This window comes from Phocoena sinus, chromosome 1 (genome assembly GCF_008692025.1).
Source record: "Phocoena sinus isolate mPhoSin1 chromosome 1, mPhoSin1.pri, whole genome shotgun sequence".
Classification (NCBI taxonomy): domain Eukaryota; kingdom Metazoa; phylum Chordata; class Mammalia; order Artiodactyla; family Phocoenidae; genus Phocoena; species Phocoena sinus.
Genome location: NC_045763.1, coordinates 21,057,259 through 21,072,080, shown reverse-complemented (window position 1 = coordinate 21,072,080; position 14,822 = coordinate 21,057,259). Strand labels below are relative to the sequence as shown.

Below are 14,822 nucleotides of genomic sequence, written 5' to 3'. Positions count from 1 at the left end.
TCCATGGCTTCCCTCTACCCTCAGCAGGTTTTATCCACAGATCACTGCAACTGTCAGACAGTGCTTATTCAAAATAGGGCAAACCTTACACCACTATTAGAGAGAATGGAATTCAGAAGGTATGGGCTTTGCTTTACACAAGTGTACTGCTGAGAAATGATGTGCAAATCACCATCAGATCCAAATCATATTTTAAATGAACTGATAAAAACTAACATTTTATAAAATGGAGACGTGTGGCAATATCAACGACCACGCTACTTGACTTTTACTTTGTCAAACTGGGGGTTTTCATATCTGATTTTTTTTCTCAGTGTGGGGCTCCTTCCAAATTTGATACTCTGCGTCACTGCTCCCTGCATCTCAAGGACATATAACTACAAGCCCCTTTCCCTCAGCAGTCACTGTCTTGATTGTCTGGGAGATGCTTCAGACCCTATGACTCCTTTGCCCCTTCCCAGCGGCCGGCCTACAGTTCTGCCTCCTCTCAGCTTCAGCACACACTGATCAAGACCAGTCCCCCAGTCCCTACACTTGGTCTGTCTGCTTTAGCCAGGCAGGTCTCCTCCTTCACGTATTCCTTTTTTTGGCCGCTCTGCGCAGCATGCGGGATCTTAGTTCCCCAACCAGGGAAGGATCCCATGCCCCCTGCAGTGGAAGCGTGGAGTCTGAACCACTGGACCACCAGGGAAGTCCCCTTCATGTATTCTTATGTTTATTCATCCACCATGTGATAAGCCTGTCTCTCAAGGCTAGAAACACTGGCTTTCCAGTCCCAATCCACAGGGAGTTCAATATGTTTTGATACCTGCTGGTCTGGTACCTGTGACACCAGAGAAGAGTGATAAGGAAGCAAAGAAAGGAACAACCTAGATGAACACTTCCTAGAGCAGGCAATATCTGAGCAGAGTCTTGAAGGTTGGAGGTGGCACTGGTAGGGTATACTCCAGACTCTTTCCCATCAGCATGCCAGCTGGGCCAGTCAACTGCCTCCCTCCTCCCCCGCCCTCTACCTAAACCCTACTAATCCTTCAGAAAAGCTCAGGTCTCATCTTTTGCCTTCTTGGAGCCTTCACAGACTAACTCGTAACAGCACTCTTTCTCCTCTGAACTCTGTCTTTAGAGTTCAATCACATCACTGCATCTAAAAGGTTGGCAACCTTTTGCAAACTGGAAGACAGACCCAGGCTTTGGGATTCCCTCTATACCTCATTTTAGATCCAGTGAACCCAGAAGCCCACACAATCAACAGTGTGCCAAACCTAACCCAATGCCCCCTTTCCCTTCAGGTAGAAGAGCCCTGACTACGAGAGCTCAATACCAGGGAGAACGGCAGGAATGAACCCAGGGTCACCTCAGAAGCCTGCTGTGGCTCAGCTTCCCACGCTCGTTATGTGGTGGTGTGCACGTGTCTTGTTTTATTTTGTTTTCCTTTTGTGGGGGAGGGGAACAAAGCCTGAGGGAGAAGGAATTCATAACTGACTGTTGGTTGGCTTCATTCCAATCATTTTCTTTTCTGCTGGTGACAGCTGTTTTCTCTTCTGATTTAGAAGGTTTGGAATACACCCCTCCCCACGACGCCTCCCCCTGAGCTCAGCCACACACTCAGATCCAATAGCAGGCTCCTGGTATGATGACTACAGAACATACATAGGAGGAAAGTTTGCAAGGCACAGTGGGCTGTCTGCCAGCGTTGCCTCACCTGTTTGACTCCTGGGCTGAGTGTAAAACAAAGATACAAGTTATTAGGGCAGGCGCAAGGCTCAGGGTGGTGCTCAGTTCAGAGGTTTCCAGTGGAGATTAACCCAATCACTTAAGTCTCCCATACAGAGCGACTAAACACAATTTCCCACCTACTTCTTCCTTCATGAACGATTTCTATTTAATAGCTCCTGAAATCCCATCTCCATTGGGAAGCTTCCTAGAATGAAAGGATCAGCAACCACTCTGGCTTCCCTTGTACCATACTGTAGACCAATTTATGTGACAGAAATCTTGCTGAAAGCTCTGTTTGATTATCCCCAGCTTTCGACAGTCTTAACAGGATACACACTGTCCCTACATTACAAATAAGAAAAACGAGGGCTCAGAGTAGTTATATACCTCAATTAAGGTCACATATATCGTAAGTGGCTATGAAAGAATTCAAAACCAGACCCATCTCTTTTTTTTTTTTCCAGACCCATCCCTGAACCTTGCCCTTGTCTACTACTCCAAACTGCCTGCCATGGAATCAGAATGCCCACAGACTTGCCCGATTTTTGCAACCCAGGGGGACTCTGGACACATGGTAAGTTAATGCTAATACTTTACACTACCCACGGAGTTCTCAGCCTCCTCCCTTTGCCTTATCTTCTGGAAGGCCCGAGCTCCCTGGTCTGTCAGTATGTGACTCAGAGAGCAGCAGGAGAGGGTGATGTGCCTGTGGGATGCATGGCACCAGTGATGCCACTGAGTACCTAGAGAGAGGCTTGTTGAAACCACAGGGGAAGCCAAGTGCCAGGCACTCACCTGAGTCAATCCACCAATTTCCTTCACAGACACATAGAGGCGGTACAGGTCCAGAGGTTTCCTACCCACAGCAGGCAGATTTGTCATGCCCATGGCCTTCTCCTCCGTGAAGGCCAGATAACGGTCCACCCACATCTTCCTCTCAGGCTCACCACCCAGCTCATACAACTTGGTGATCTTCTCATTGGTTGTAGTAGAAGAACTGGATTTCTGAAAGGGGCAGGTCAAGATTCTTAGGAACTGGTCAGATTCAAAGCCTATGCTAGGGGTCTTAGAAATCCCTTGATTAGAGCAGTGGTAAAGCTTCTCATTCTGGGGTGGTCACTAACATCTGCACTGCCTTCACAAAAACCAAAAGGGAGATAGACGTTCCTATAAAGAAAGAAAGCTAACACTGCCTATGTGTTATGTATTGAGTGCTGTGCTAGAGGCCTTTACACATTAGGTATTATAAATTATCCTTCTCTTAAAAGATAAGGTAGCAGGCACAAGGAGGCCATGCCTGAGATCTCATAGCTTTTAAGTAGCAGGACTGAGAGTCAAACCCTTGTCCACCTGACATCCATGTCACTACTCCCATACTACTACCCAGGAGCCTGGACACACTTTTACAGACTGTTCCAGAGAACTCAAGAAACACAAAACATGACCTTGAGACAACTGACTAAAATGAAAGCCAACTCTTCCTCCTCTCAAGAAAGGAAGGGTCCTGCTTGAATGGCTTTGGATATCCTATCCAAGACATGAGGATGATGACTAAAAGGGTCTGGAAGCCAGAGGTGAACGTCCACAAGAGGTGGCAGTTATGATTTTGATTTCCCCTACTTTATAAGATAGGGAAAATGAGGTATGACAAAGGGCCGAAATAATTTAAATGACTTAAATACTGAGCAGGTCCCCAAAATGCCACACAGCCCAACCAACAGCACACTCAGGACCAATCTAAGAGAGGCCAAGGACCCAAAACCCCACCTGCCTCGTCTCCCACTTTATAGAACGTAGGACACCAACCATTCCTGCTGTTCTGAGTAAGGTCCAGGAAGAGAAGAACTAGTCCCCCATGGCATACACCATCTATCAATGCATAAGGACAGGGGTCACAGTTTCAGAGAGAGCAATGCAGAGAATTCTACTCTGCAGGTCTGGCATTTCCTCCATATCAGACAGCTGTGAGAACATGTTATTTACGTTAGGACCCCTTAGGCTAACTCAAACCCAATTCAGTGAACTATTATCCTGGGACCCTTCATGGTAAGAAGAGGCGACAGCACCCTTTTCCAAGATTATCTAGTTGGTGTCATAAAAGGCTGGAATCTGATCCCCTCTCTTCTTTTTCCTTCCTATCACTGAAAGGATGGGACAGAAAGTTGAGGGGTCAAGATATAAATCATTACCTTGGATTTAGATTCCGTCTTGGGTGTCCCATCTGCCTTGTTGTTCATTTTGGTGGCTGGAGTTAACTTGACATCCCCAAGACCCATCATCTCTGGGCTGGCTGCCATCCCTATAAAAGAGAAAAAAGTCCAATAGGTTTGTGACATGAAGATCACTTTGGAAGAAATCCCTGGGGTGAACAATGACTAGGACTTACCTGCTGAATTGTTAGCCATGGTTCCACCCATCGGATATGGGGGTCCCTGAGGGTTGATCATGCCAGCCATACTATTAATCCCTTGTCCATAGGGAGGTCCAGTTCCCATTATGCCCCCTTGATTCATATTGGGGTAGCCTGGTGGCCTGAGGAAGAAGATGCAAAGTGTGAGAGAGAGACAAGAGTTAGAGACACTAAGCTTTCAGATTTGGACTTGAGCTAAATAGGGCTGTGTGAGCCAAGATCATCTAGTTAGGCTTACAAGGAAAAAGTTTATGGCTCCCGCAAACCACAACCATGCACAGAAATATTCTTATCTTCTACCACCCACAAACGGTTCTAAGAGGGTGCAAGCTCCCAAAAGGAACTCATAGCTCAATTTTAAAGGATACACTCCTTGAAGAATGGAGTCTTACGGTGCCTCTTAAATACTGCCTCCTTTTAAGGCATCTCCAAGGTCAAGCTGTGTTTCCATTTAAGGGCCCTCACTAGGGCAAAAGGCCTAGATTAAATGCTCAATTTTATTACTCTAGCATGGCACCTGGAGGGGCTTTGCATTCTTTTTATTTTATTTTTAAAATTATACCTCAAAAAACCCTTATTTACTTATTTTTTGGCCGTGTTGCATGGTTTGCAGGATCTCAGTTCCCTGACCAAGGACTGAACCACGGCCACGGAGGTGAAAGCCCAGAATCCTAAACACTAGGCCACCAGGGAACCAAATCCACCTCTTTATAGTCAATCACCCTATTCTACCATGGTTCAACATTCCAGTAAGAGTCACTTTAAGAACTGTAGGCACCAACAATGGGGTACACAGACAGAGTCTTCAAAAACAGCAGAATCACAGTCACTGAAGTCAGTGACCAAGGAAGAAGAGATAAATCTTGAAGTCATTAAATCAAATCACACGAGCCTTCTACACTTTTGCACCAGAGTCAAATACACAGGACCACACAGAAGAGTAGGAGAAATGGCAAACCACAACCTCACCACCCTCCATTTCTTACATCGTAGATCCAAATCATGTGAATCATTAAAAATCCTTTTGGAGGGCTGCCCTGGTGGCGCAGTGGTTAAGAATCCGCCTGCCAGTGCAGGGGGCATGGGTTCAAGCCCTGGTCCAGGAAGATCCCACATGCTGCGGAGCAACTAAGCCCGTGCACCACAACTACTGAGCCTGCACTCTAGAGCCTGCAAGCCACAACTACTGAGCCCACGTGCCACAACTACTGAAGCCTGCGCGCCTAGAGCCCGTGCTCCACAACAAGAGAAGCCACCACAATGAGAAGCCTGGGCACCGCAACGAAGAGTAGTCCCCATTCATCGCAAACAGAGAAAGCCCGCATGCAGCAACAAAGAGCCAACGCAGCCAAAAATAAATAAACAAATAAATAAAATTGCATTAAAAAAAAATCCTTTTGGAAACCAAGAAGCTAGACTGGCAGAAGAAATAAACTCTGAAGACTTATTTTACTAATCAAAATAATGTATACTTTATAAAGTTCTTTACATATGATATCTGGTCATGTGAAATTTGATACCGATCTAAGATGCTTACAAATCAGCATTCCTGCTATATTTTTCACTGTAAAGAAACCTGGTTTTCTAAAGAGCTCTCAATAAAATGCACATTTACCAAGATAACATGATTTAGGTCCAGAAGTATCTCAACAACCTAAATGACTCTACAATGAGCTTCCTAGCACTGATACCCTCCCTCTTCACTTCCCAGGCCTTACCTGTTCTGGATAGAGTTGGCAGCAACGTGCATGGCGACAGCAGTTTCTTGAGTTTTCCGGTTCATGCCCCCTGGTGGGGGACACATCCCTGACCCAACCTGAGGTGGCATATTGGCCATGTTAGGGCCATAAGGCCGGTTGCCCATGGAGGCATGACTCATTCTCCCTGGAGGGAGTGTGCCATAAGGTGGGATGCCAGGCTGCCCATGCATCTGACCTCCAGCACCCATAGGGTTCATGCTTCCAGCCATGCCTGCACTGGGGTAGTTAGCATTGGGCAAGGCATTATAGTTTGGCTGCCTGGGGTAGCCTCCTGGGAGGGGAAGGAGAGAAGATGCAGAGACTTGGTTAGTGACTCACTAGCAACTCACTAATAACACTCAACTCTAAAACTCCGAAGATAACAAAAAATGGGAATCGTTCAATATTTGGTCTGGAAAGAGACCAATTTCATGGTCTCTTTAAACAACAACAACAACAAAACTTCATGATCCATTTAAAAACAAAAAAAGTCAGGGTGGGGGGGCCCAGGAGTATTTAAAGGCAGGCCTCAGTCGTCCCCTTATCTTAAGGACAGCACAGCACAGAGCAAGGCTGTCTGGCAGGCAAGGCTGGCTATGCTGCTATCCAGGCCCTTCAACTCCCAGAATTCTTTCCTTTCTACATACTCATCTTCCATGCTCTGTTTAAGAAATTCAGCTTTAGATCCACCTAGGGCTGATTTTGAGCAAAGATCTACTCTAGTAGGACTAATTTACTCAAAAAAGTTTAATAACCAATAATTACCATTTACTAAGTGTCTGTGCTCAGTCTTGGGCTAAATACCTCATCCCCATTTTAGAGATGAAACAGAGGCTCAGAGATATTCAGGGACTTTCCCATGATGGCAGTCCTGCCCTACTTTAGGGCCTGGCCTTGGTGGACTTAAGGCAAAGGACAGTTCTACTCTAATAACCCAGAGAGCAGCATATCAAACAAGGAACTCTTTTCTCGTCTCACCTCCATGTACTCCTACGGTAGTATACTCACCCTGTGGGCCGTACTGACTTCCCTGGGGACCATAGCTCCCCATGGAGTTCTGCTGGTAGGAGCCCATGCCTGTGTGCATCTGTCCTCCAGAAGGCTGACGTGGAGATAAGGCCGACCCGGGCTGGGGGGAACTGTACTGGGGCATCTGGGGATTCCTCTGCATGTAACCTATTTGTGGGTAGTGTCCATAAAGTTAGTACCTCAATACAATGGGAACAAATGCTCTCCCTTACCCTAGGACTTCACCATCTACGTTTTCTTTAGCAAATACTTGCACGGGGGCTCTTATTTGCTGTATAAATTGTGTGCTCTTTTAGGCACACTCAAAAGTGACACAGCCATTAACCAGGGCATGCCAACTGTTTCTAGTAAATGGAGGTTTGAAAAAACAAACAGCAATGACCCCCCCTCTCCCCCCAAAAAGAGGCAGGACTTAAAGGGTAAAGATTCAACGCTGAGTATTTAGTATTTGCTGACCAAATTAGGCACAATGTAGGGGGGAAATCCATCAAAACACATGACCAACAAAGAATGACTGTGGGGGAACATAATTCTGGAGACACCAAGATGGCCAAGCCCATCCTAACTTCACAACCTGCTGCTGAGATTGTCCTAAGCTTCATGGTCATACAGTTCTCCAAAAGCTGTTGCACAGGTAATCAATCAAAGGTCGGCCTCTGCCCTGCTCCCCCCTCCCTTGAAGCCCAGCCTCTCACCTCGATCTTGGGCAATGCTTGATTGGTTCATAGAAGGATGCATGATGCTGTCCGACTGGCCACTGGGTGGCCGAGGTGGCATCTGGTTGCCTGCTCCAGACAGAGAAAGAAGTAAGCCAATTATGACTAATTGGAACTAGAATTCCAATTAGAATTCTGCCGCAACTAGAATTCCATAGCCTGGAAATTCTAGCCAGAAGGTCAAGTTAGAACTGGAAATGGCTTCTGAGAAGGCCAAGAACCTCCCAGTATCCCATTCACAAAAGGATCCAGCAAAGGGGCTCCCATCTCCCTTCTTCAAATGCTGAAGGGAAACTCTCTGCCAGTGGAAGGCTGGGGCTCCCTAATATTGCTGGGGGCCAGTCCTCTTTCCCTTTCCCCAAAGGTCAGCACTCGTGGGTACCTGGCACTGCAGCAGGCGAGAGTGGTCCTGAGCGAGACTGAGCAACACTGGCAGGAGAGCCAACTGGGGACGGGGAGGGGCCTCGGATGCCAGGCAGGTGAGGGGAGGTATGGGGAGAAAAAGGAGACTGAGCTGGATTACTCTGCTCCCCTTGGCTGCTTGAAATCCCTGATGTGCTCACTCCAGGGCTCAGAGCTCCTTCTGTCCCCATGGGGAGATCGTCTATTGAACCAGACAGATCCTGGAACATACACACAAGGACATGGATTAGCAGTATTAGGCAGAAAGATTCTTTTTTCAACAATCCTACTACATGATCAACATTTTTCTTAAACAACCCGAAGTAAACATACTGCACACATTTATGCAGTCGTGATACTATAGCTTACATACAGCAAGCTCTCTATTAAGGGCCAGAGAGGAAATACTTTAGACTCTAAAGGCCACATAGTCTTTGTCACAACTATTCAACTCTGCCACCAGTGTGCAGAAGCAGTCACAGACAACACATAAACAAATGGATGTGACTGTGTTCTAACAAAACATTATTTATAAAAACAAGTAACTAGGGACTTCCCTGGTGGCGCAGTAGTTAAGAATCCGCCCGCCAATGCAGGGGACACGGGTTCGAGCCCTGGTCCGGGAAGATCCCACATGCCGCGGAGCAACTGAGCCCATGCGCCACAACTACTGAGCCTGCGCTCTAGAGCCCGCGAGCCACAACTACTGAGCTCGTGAGCCACAACTACTGAGCCCATGCGCCACAACTACTGAAGCCCGCACGCCTAGAGCCCGTGCTCCGCAACAAGAGAAGCCACCGCAACGAGAAGCCCGCACACCGCGACGAGAGTAGCCCCCACACGCAGCAACGAAGACCCAACAGAGCCATTAATTAATTAATTTTTAAAAGTAACTAGCCCACAAGCTATAGTTTGCTGGTCTATCTGGTCTATCTTCTGGTCTATCTACCAGAAGCACGTGTAGTACTTTCATCTTCTTTCCCAGCCCCAACTTCTACAGTCATAAGAGAGCAGCTCTTTCAGCGAGCCTTTAGTTCTTTTCCAACGGGGAAACTTAACAAAACACTGCCAGGACAGCATCAGGAGCTATAAGAAAATGTTAACAAGTTTGGGCAACATTCACAGATCCCCTCTCCATCAAATTATTATAACCTACATTTACCAAGAACTCACTCCAAGTTACCATACTTTAAAACATAAGGGGTAGGAGGTAAGAAAGGGATATATTGCACAGACAATTCTTTAACTGCCAAGAGGGTCTGGGACTACATTCCTAACACCTGGCCAACAACAGGGATGAACAAATGTTTGCCAACTGAACAAACCCAGTTTTTTCCCCTAGTTTTAAGTTTTTCAATGAGAATTTGGTATTTATTTGGAGGTTGTGCTTGTCTTGAATTAATCGGTAAAGAGTTCATTCTAGGTCAGTAAACCCCAAGATTAGCAATCAGGAGCTCAATATGAAAAATATTTAAAAATAGAAAAAGGGACTTCCCTGGCAGTCCAGTGGTTAAGATTCCACACTTCCACTGCAGGGGGTGTGGGTTCAATCCCTGGTCAGGGAACTAAGATCCCCCATGCCGCGTGGCGCACCAAAAAAATAAAAATATTCACCCCAGGAAGCGCGCCCCCAACCCACTCCCAGCCCCAAGTTCACTCTCTAGCAATACCATGGGCTCAACATCACGCATTAACTTCAGGCTGGGAACTAACCGTACCTTGAAGGAAGAATGAAAGCTTTCGGTACACGCTCAGGTCTGTGAAAACCCTAATACTCAAATAGTTAAGAAAAAGAGTTCTCTTAAAGAGACACAGCTGAAGAGGAAGGAAATCCAAAATGGCCTGATTTGAGTCTATTCCTATTCCCACAACAAGCTCACCTTGGAGAGATCAGTTCAAGGTGATTCTGACCCTGGAGTCGGACAGTAACACTGGAGATCAAAGAGCACCTCTTAGGCTCTCCCCTAAGTATCCAGGTTGGTTGGACCTTTGCAAACCAGTTGGTTACTTCACTAGACTGGGAGTATTTCTGCTGAGTTCTGTGGGAACAAAGCTTGCCTTGAAGGCAAGGCAAGTAGGTAGGTGTGCATTTGTGTCTGTGTTCAGCTCTCAGTGTTAGCTGAGAAGTCAGAAAATGCTAGCTTTCCTACAAGAAGCAGACCCAGTACACCATAGCATGCTTTCACAAACTGCAACTAGAATTAGTCCCAGCATGGAAGAGAACTCAAGAAGCCCTCCTCTAGGTAACACCAAAGGGCCTCTTTCGTCTCAAAGGATTAAAGTACCTGGAGCTATGAAGAGCCCTAGATTCATCCCAAGAGAGGAGGATTCCTTTCCCACGTTAAGGGCTAAGCTGTACCAGGGACACCGAGCTTCTGAACCAAGGAGAGTAAACTCAAAGAGGCAGCAAGATGACAAGAGGAGCCAACTGTGTAGGCCAGAAAAGGCCTTGAAAGCCACTTGTTAAGCCCTGGTTTATAACAGAAACCACAGCCCAATGCTCTGTTTTAGGGACCAGTAGCTTTCCTCAGCATTCCCTCCTACTGTCTCTCCATTCCTTACCAAACCACCAGCTTCTACTAATAAGAGCTACTTGCTTAGAGGAAAAAGAAATCAGCATACTTTGGAACAGAACAGGAATTGAAGGTCTATCCATAAGACAAGAACTCTTCAAATGGTCTTGAAAAATTAAATGTTTTAAACATTTCTGTCTTTGATTAAACAAGTAAAACATGAACATTCTCATGGTAAAAACAGTTGAGACAGTATAGGTAAACTTAAAAGTCCCCTTTGCTCTCTTTCTGCTGCCTTCAATAGAGGAATCCCTATTCCATCTGGTGTATATCCTTGGAGACCTTCTGAGGAACTGAGGAGGAAAAAAAAAGAGGATGTTCAACATCACTAACCATCAGGAAAATGCAATTCAAAACCACAATAAGCCTCACGTCTGTTAGGATGGCTGTTAACAAAAAGACGAAAAGAAACAAGTATTGGCAAGGATGTGGAAAAAAGGGAACCCTCGTGCACTGCTGGTGGGAATATAAATTGGTGCAGCCACTATGGAAAACAGTATGGAGGTCCCTCAAAAAAAAAAAAAAAAAAAAAAAAAAAAGGAACTACCACATGATTCAGCAATTCCACTTCTGGGTATTTATCCAAAGAAAACCAAAACACTAACTTGAAAAGATAGATGCACCCCCATGTACACTGTAGCATTATTTATGATAGCCAAGGCATGAAAGCAACCTAAATGTCCAATGACAGATGAATGGATAAACAAAATGTGGTGTACACACACACACACACACACACACACACACACAGGAATATTATTATTCAGTCATAAAAAAGGATGAAATCTTGCCATTTGTGACAGCATGGATGAACCTTGAGTGCACTATGCTAAGTGAAATAAGTCAAACAGAGAAAGATAAGTACTGTATGATCTCACTTACATGTGGAATCTAAAACAAAACAGAACAAAAACCAAGCTCACAGAGAAGACTGGTGGTGGCCAGAGGTGGTGGGGGAGAAATCAGACAAGGGGGTTAAAAGGTACAAACTTCCTGTTATAAAATAAATAAGCCATGGGGGTGTAATGTACAGTATGGTGACTAAAGTTAATAAAACTGTATATCTGAAACACTTTAAAAGTTCTCATCACAAGAAAAAAATATTCTGTAACTATACAGGTGACGATGTTACCTAGACTCATTGTGTTACTCATTTCACAATATATACAAATACTGAATCGTTATACTGTACACCTGAAACTAATATAATATTGTATATCAAATATATATCAATAAAAAAAATAAAAAGGAAAAAACCCCACCAACCCAACAACCGCTGCTATGGGGTCAGGGCGGGGCCTACAGATGCTCTTTCAGCCACACATCTGTTAAAAACCAGGCTCTCCACAGATACACAAGCAAACGTCCTAGCCCACCTGAGGGATCCCAGGAGCCTGAAAAAAACCACTGGCAGCCCCTGGGGTTGGGCTCTCAGCACCCTGGAGGCACCTGTGGTGGCAATGTGGTGGCTTCCTTCACAGAGGCATTCTGAGGAGAGCTGTCAGTTTTGGTAAAGTGCCCTGAGCTTCGCAGAGAAAAAGTACTAAGTAAACCACTGTCAACAGCAGTCCACCTGGGCTGGGATGCCCGGGCACAGAGTAACCGTAGGGGAAGAATCAGCATTAATCTTCTTATCTCTCTCATTTGGTTGGTTTGAAGCCAGTCTCTCAAACTGTCATTTTCATCAGAGGGCAACTGGTCAGCATGGGGGGGAATTTAAAAAGATATTAAGAACCAGAATGTTAGCATAGGAAGGAACAGATCACTTATATTAATACTAACAATAACTATCATTTGAGCATCTACAATGTGTCAGGCATTTTATGGAGTTACTTAATTTTCTACAATTCTTGGAAGCAGGTACTACCACCACCAACATGTGGAAAAGGAGCAAGCGGGTGCTCAGAGACGGGGTTACGTGCCCAGGCCATCCAGCCAGGAAGTGGCAGAAATCAGACTTTGAACCCAGATCTGCTGAACCCCAAAGCCCATGTTCTTTCTCTTTCCACTACGCTGTGATACTATATAGACTGAGGAAAAAGCATCATAACCTTGAGTTAGGAGACCAAAGCCCAGCTCTTGGTACTTATCAGTTGTGACCTTGGGCAAGCTAGCAACAAGATGGGCTTCCGTTTTCTCATTTATACGACGAAAAGGACTGGACAAATCTGAGTCTGTGACAAATCTGAGTCTGGGGCATCTGCAAGAAACTCTACCGGCACCATATAGTCAGGGCCATATGGAAAATGCAATACCAGCAGCAATACCCTGAATGAGGGATACAACTACCTACACACAGCAGTATAAGATGTAAGACACACCCATCAATCTGAGCGGCTAATCACAGTAAATGTTTTTATTGGGAAATGAGAGGGAGTGGTAAAAGCAGAAGACTCCAAAAGAAGTCTCCCTCCTCTACCTACATGAACAGATATTGCTCTGAACTCCACGTCCTTTTCTTGCACAGGACACACCTCTGCTTTCTACCCTACAAAAAGCCAGTTTTTCAGGTCTTTTGTTCCACAAAAAGCCGGATGTCTGGTTGTTGAGTCAGACTTCAATGTGCCTAACAAGTTCGGCTTTCTACAGCACACACATCACACAAAGTTCAATCAGTCCAAGCCCCTATTCTCTCTCCCTGGTGGGGCGACCTTCAGCATTTCAGGACTCAGGTTCTCAGTTCTCCCAAAAGAGTCCACCTAACAGGTGTCTTCTAGGAGGACTGCTGAAAGAATTGCAGCAATGCCCTGTAAGTGGAAAGACCTCTTTTCCCGGGCTTGCATTCCTCCAAGCATAATCCTGCTGAGAGATAGGAGGTGAGGATCAGCCCACTCAGTGCCCTGCCAGTTCCAAGGAAGCAGCAGGGCCAGGGAGAATTTCCTCACGTGTTTCCAACGTGTTTCATGCATCTTATTGCTCATCTACCATGCAGATCAAAAGCGCTGGAGCAGGTCCAACTATTTCACACAGAATCTCACACTCCAGGCTGGCTACAGCCCCGAAAGCCTTCATTTCTTCACTTGAAATACTGCCCAATGTTATTTTGGGATGTGACCTGATAGAGGAAGCCCATAGGGATTCCATGACGATAACTGTTCCAGCTGTGATTGGTTGCCCAGCCCCAGCGAGTGCCAGCATGGGTCTGTCAGGCTCTGCTGACAAACAGAACTCAGCAGCTAACACCTCTTCACACCACAACAAAACCATGCCCCAAATCACACAGTCCACACCTCACTGGGTGTGTGTGTGGGGTGGGGTGGGGTTGGGGGTGTTTGCAGTGCTCTCACAGGAAGAGCTACAAATTCTAACATGAACTGGCTGCCTGATTAAGTACACTTTCAAGCAGAAAGATACCAGAAGGGTGGGGGGGGGGTTAAACAATCTTCTGACAGAGACTCACAAGGATGACATCAGCTCATTTTGCTGAACAGATTAAGCAACATCAATAAGGAAGTCTAAAGAACAAGCTCATAGCAATGCTCAGATTCAGGGTTTTCTCATAAATTTGGCTGAATCCTCGAGAAATAGAGCTTTTGTTAACCCCCAGATGGAGTCCTCATATTCTTTCAGTTGTGAAGAGCTTTTGCCAAGTTGTGCTGACTACTGGCAGGGAAACCATCCGCCCCAGGTAAATTCTACACACATACTTGCCCAACCTAACAGATCCACGGTCCCTGTGGGAGGCTGCTCCCAGGCTGAAGAATGGGAGGAAATCCTGAAGAACACAGAAGAGGTTGGGAAACTTAACTTTGATGAAAGGCAGATGGTAGGAACGGAGGCAATAGTTTTAACAAACTTCAAGGAAAAAGACAAACTTAATTACTTCAGAACTACTTAAGGCAAATAAATTTTGGGGAGAGCTGATTTTTCATCACGCCTTCTTTAAGCAACATATTTGTCAAGGGTCAGGGGAGGAAGAGGCTACCTCTATCATACACTCACAAAAAAATATTCAGTACAATAATTCTCTCTTTTTTCTCCTCAGTCTTTGCTAAATGGAAAGATGGGCGATCTGACCCACCCAGGCTAGAAGGGACTCCAGAGTTACAGGACTGCTGGCTCTGTTGTTCTAATAAGTGGTCTTAGTCCAAGAGACTAAATGCCATCCCTCCCTTGAGAGCAGGCTAGCGGTAGCGGTGCTGGTGGAAATGCCAAGAACGAATCAACACACAGAAGAGGCTGCCTCTTACTTCCAAGTCAGGATTTAAGCAGGTGGTAAGGAAGGGGAAAGAAAAGA

General features: G+C 45.7%; 1 protein-coding gene across 2 annotated transcripts in view; it reads right to left on the bottom strand.

The window, feature by feature from the left end:
- The window catches only part of ARID1A (AT-rich interaction domain 1A), a 69,553-nt gene that overhangs the window by 8,989 nt on the left and 45,742 nt on the right, over nt 1-14,822 (bottom strand). For both annotated transcript variants that reach the window (XM_032612956.1, XM_032612965.1), the window contains exons 5-11: nt 7,993-8,233; nt 7,590-7,679; nt 6,874-7,041; nt 5,845-6,157; nt 4,103-4,248; nt 3,906-4,015; nt 2,512-2,721 (exon numbers count right to left, since the gene is read on the bottom strand). In XM_032612956.1, the coding sequence (XP_032468847.1) occupies nt 2,512-2,721; nt 3,906-4,015; nt 4,103-4,248; nt 5,845-6,157; nt 6,874-7,041; nt 7,590-7,679; nt 7,993-8,233 (1,278 nt within the window). The remainder of the gene's footprint in view (nt 1-2,511; nt 2,722-3,905; nt 4,016-4,102; nt 4,249-5,844; nt 6,158-6,873; nt 7,042-7,589; nt 7,680-7,992; nt 8,234-14,822) is intronic.